Below are 4,234 nucleotides of genomic sequence, written 5' to 3' on the forward strand. Positions count from 1 at the left end.
CCTTCTGATGGGGCGGAGGGATGGAGGGCGCCCAGCTTCAGGATGCTGCCCCCTCTCCCCTCTTAGAGGCTGGCAAGGGGACGCTAAACCTTGCCACAAGAGGGAACGGAGGGGTTAACGGGCCTGGGGGGAAGTCGCTGGGTGGACAGGGTCACAGATCCAGAACCCCGGCGGAGACCTGGGGGGCAGGCCTTGTGCTCCTCTCTTCTCTCCAGTTCCCTGAGCCGGAACGCGTCTCAGACTTCTCGAAGGATTGCGCAGATGAGGGCAGCTGGGGGTGGGGCTCTGGTGGAGCTCCACAGTCCTTACCCAGAACTTGTCTCCGAACCCCCAACCACACGGACCCATCACCTCGCTCCCGAGTTGTTCCCACCCCCTGGGTCTCCCCGGCCCTCTGACAGGCTGGTGTTGGGGCCGCTCACCCTGGGGCACGTGCACGATGCCCACGGTCACTCCAGCCACCGCATCCCCCAGCAGCCAGGCCCTCCAGCGGTACTGAGGCAGCCAGCGCAGCGGGGGCAGCCGCGCCAGCAGCAGGCGCCACGCCCCCGGCCCGGAACAGGCGCGGGCCCGCCGCCTCCACAGTCGGCACAGCCCGGACCAGCGGGACTCGGCGAGTAGCTCCTGTGCCTGCTCCGCGCCCCCGAAGAGCTGCTGGAACCGCGTCTGGGTGAGAGGTTCCCTGAGCTTGGCGCCCAGTGGGAACTTAAGGTCGGAGGCCTCTCCTGGGCTTGAGCAGGTCCTGGCGCCCAGTAGCCCACTCATTTTGCCCTTGGCCACCTCCAACTCCGCCCAGTCTTAAATACCCCTCCACCGGTAGCCTGAGTCCCGCCTCCCTGAAGCAGGGCCCAATCCGGCCCTGGAGGCGCCCTTCTACCAGCCCAAGAGCTGCAGCTTAGGGAGGGGGCGTCTCTCTGTTAGGCGTTTCCTCAGATGTCCTTGGCCCAGTCGCAAGCCCTGGAGTCTGCTATGGGAGAGGGCTGTGCAAAGGTTTAGGGACCAGGGAGAGAAGCCAAAGGGCAGGCACATCCTCAACAACTAACCCCCACTATCTACCACTCCGAAGCCTTTGCACTCTTCACCTCTTCACTGAGTTCCCTTGGAATCGACACTTTGGGCCAAGACAGAAGCTGGCTCCCCTAGGTTCATTCCTAGAGCCACTGCATTCCCACCGGAGCAAGAAAGTGCAGCAGTTCCGACCCCAGCTTCTTTTCCCAAACCCAAAGCCTCTTGGGGCTCAGGTGGTCCCCAAGAAAGTGTAAGGAGGTCTCCTTAGCACCCCTCCCCATCACCCTCTGGTCCCTAGTCACAAACAACTGAGATGGGAAGCAGATATATGTGTTAGACGTGATGACAGAGAACCACCACTCCACATCTTTGCCAGGACAGCCTGAGACTAAATCCCCAGTTCAGGACCCCAGGAAGAATACTGAACTGATAGGAAATTTTTAAAAAAAATATTCATATATTATTGATTTTTTACAGAGAGGAAGGGAGAGGGATAAAAAGCTAGAAACATCAATGAGAGAGAAGCATCGACCAGCCACCTCCCGCACACCCCCCACTGGGGATGTGCCTGCAACCAAGGTACATGCCCTTGACTGGAATTGAACCCGGACCCTTCAGTCCCCAGGCCACTGCTCTATCCAGTGAGCCAAACCGGCTAGGGCCTGATAGGAAATTTTTATTTTATTTCTTAGAAGCCAAAAAACCTGAAACACCATATATTACATACAAGTGCAAGTCACAAAGTAGGCACTCAAACGCACATTTGTGGTTATATTAGGGACAAAAGAGTCACCCACCCACCCCATCTCATGTACCCCATTGATCCCTAACGAGATACAGAGGTTCTGAGCTCTAGAATCCTATCTGCCCCATCCCCTCCTCCACTCACAAGAATCCTTAGCACCCCTCCCCATCACCCTCTGGTCCCTAGTCCCTGACCCCAAAGTCCTAGGGGTGGGGAACAGTGAGGGTGGGTCTCCCTTCTTCAATTCCTTCTATTGTTCCCCTGAAGTCTTATCTGGGCTGTACGTCCTGTCTCCCCCTTGAGGCCCCTCCCCCCATTGTCAGACAGAGGGACCTCAGCCTCACAGGGAGGCTCCAGCTCCTCCTCGCCACCCCCACCCTAGCAGTCCATTGTCTGCTGAGGAAGCCCAAGTACACGTGACCAGGCTCAGGGGACAAAGGGACAGTGGCACACCGATGACCAAGGACCCAGGACAGGGAATCTGGACATGGATCTCGGCACGTTTAGCTTTCTCTGTCCCCGGAGCTGTTCCAGAAGTTGGGAGGGGTGAAGACCCTTTTGGCCTCTACAATCTTGGGTCTATGGCTTGAAGAGAAATCCATTCCTGTTCAGTGTGGATATGCCTTATGACCTCCCAGACAGCAAAAATAAGAAGACCCAGAGACTGAAGGGGCCGTGGTCTCCAGCATCCTCTCCACCTTCCCCTTCTACCTCAGCTCAACATGGAGGCCTCCGAAGGAAAGGTACATTGGCATTTGGTACTTTAGCGTCTGGATTTTGGGGGAGTAGAGGGAAATCAGATTACATTGGGCTTTCCATTGGGGTCTAGATCAGAGGCCAAATGAGAGAGAAAGAAGGGCTTGGTAAAGTGGAGGATTCATCAAGGATCTAGAGTTTCCAGTGGACCCAAGTCCCAAGCCTGGACTGAGAGATAGCAACGTCCTTTATCTTATAGCCTGTGCCCTTCTCCTTTCACCAGACCCCTGCTCAAACTGATTTGAGAGGTGAGCTGATCTCTTCCATACGACTTCACCCCACTTACCCTTACCAAAGCCTTCCCTTCCCTCTGCCAAGACAGTAGCCTCCATGATATAAGAAAACCTTTATTCTCAGAAAACAGAAAAAAACAAAATCAAAACCAATATTTTCTTTTTGGCCCTTGCCCTAGCCCTCCCACCCACCCACATATCCTTCTTTTGTGGGGGACCTGTGATGCATGCATGGGGGTGGGAGCTGAAGGAACCTGTGTTCCCAGGACAGAAAGAAGTCTTTTGAGTTTAGGTACCCTCCTCCAAGTTGACACCACTCCCGGCCTTGCCCACCTCCAGACACACCAAGAGGGAGGAATTCTGGAGCAGTGCCAGAAGGATTGCCCTGAAGTTCCTTGGGGAAGAGAGTAGCTGAGTCAGCACCACCCCCATGGTCTTTACCAGTTACAGCTCATCTTCATCCAACTTGGCAAGTCTGGCCTGGCAGGGAGGGGTGTTTGAAATTGGTGGAGCTGAAGGAGAGTCATGAGGAATCTGGGGGATTTCACTGAGGGCCTGAAGAAAGACTTAAATTGGAGGATCAAAAAAGTTCAGGAATCCACCCCGACTCCTCTCTTTTCAGTGTAAGCCCCTAGTGAAGCCACCTTTTGCCAGACATCTTAGATTACCTGAGCCCATCAATTAAAGTAGAGGGAGGAGGGTAAGAGATGGGAAGTAGAAAGGAGTAGATAGAAGGAAGGTGGTGGAAGAGGAATGATATTGGGGAGAAGGAGTTGGGGATCCTTGAACGAGAGAGACCCTCCCCATTCTACCCCTATTACCAGGAAATGTCATTCTTCATACCTGTGTGTCCAGGGGCAGGGGGCCTCTGGCCACCTCCCCTTTGGGTAACAGCAGCAGGGAGGGAAGAGAGCCATTGATGGGCCTGTGTGTGCTGACCTGGGCCCGGTCTCCAGGCCGCATTTTCCCAGGGCTTCCCACCCCAGGCCCTCCTGGCCTCCCCAGGCTGTTGGTCTGGCTCTCCCGTCTCTGGTATTCAATGGGTGATTGCAATGCTGGGGCAAAGAGAAGACAGAAGGAAGGTTACAGCAGAGACAGGTCTTTTCCCTCAGGGTTCTGCTCAGGCTATCCTCCCATTTTGCTCTCCCTCCAAAGGTGTCATCCATGTAAATTGACCTTTAGAGGATTCTGAGTTACCAATTTTTTTAAATAAGAAACTAGAGGCCCGGTGCACAAAATTTGTGCAGGTGCGGGGGGAAGGGTGTCCCTCAGCCCAGCTTGCACCTTCTCCAATCTGGGACCCCTCGAGGGATGTCCGACTGCCGATTTAGGCCCAATCCCAGTGGATCCAGGACTTCTGGCTCCTAACTGCTCGCCTGCCTGCCTGATTGCCCCTAACCACTCCCCTGCCAGCCTGATCAATGCCTAACTGTTCCCCTGCTGGCCCAATTACCCCTAACTTCCCTCCCCTGCTGGCCCCGTTGCCCCTAAC

General features: G+C 55.2%; 1 protein-coding gene and 1 pseudogene across 2 annotated transcripts in view; both read right to left on the minus strand.

Annotated features, from left to right (window-relative positions):
* Positions 1-6: 6 nt before the first annotated feature.
* On the minus strand, positions 7-1,210 carry LOC107182072 (annotated as a pseudogene).
* A 1,630-nt stretch (positions 1,211-2,840) lies between these two features.
* Positions 2,841-4,234, minus strand: part of ARHGEF25 (Rho guanine nucleotide exchange factor 25) — an 8,193-nt gene continuing 6,799 nt past the window's right edge. For both annotated transcript variants that reach the window (XM_006757317.2, XM_006757316.1), the window contains 2 exons: positions 3,586-3,797; positions 2,841-3,297 (listed from right to left, as the gene is read on the minus strand). In XM_006757317.2, coding sequence (XP_006757380.1) covers positions 3,187-3,297; positions 3,586-3,797 — 323 coding nt within the window. In that variant the 3' untranslated portion in view covers positions 2,841-3,186. The remainder of the gene's footprint in view (positions 3,298-3,585; positions 3,798-4,234) is intronic.

This window comes from Myotis davidii, unplaced genomic scaffold (assembly GCF_000327345.1).
Source record: "Myotis davidii unplaced genomic scaffold, ASM32734v1 scaffold1134, whole genome shotgun sequence".
In the NCBI taxonomy this organism is placed as follows: domain Eukaryota; kingdom Metazoa; phylum Chordata; class Mammalia; order Chiroptera; family Vespertilionidae; genus Myotis; species Myotis davidii.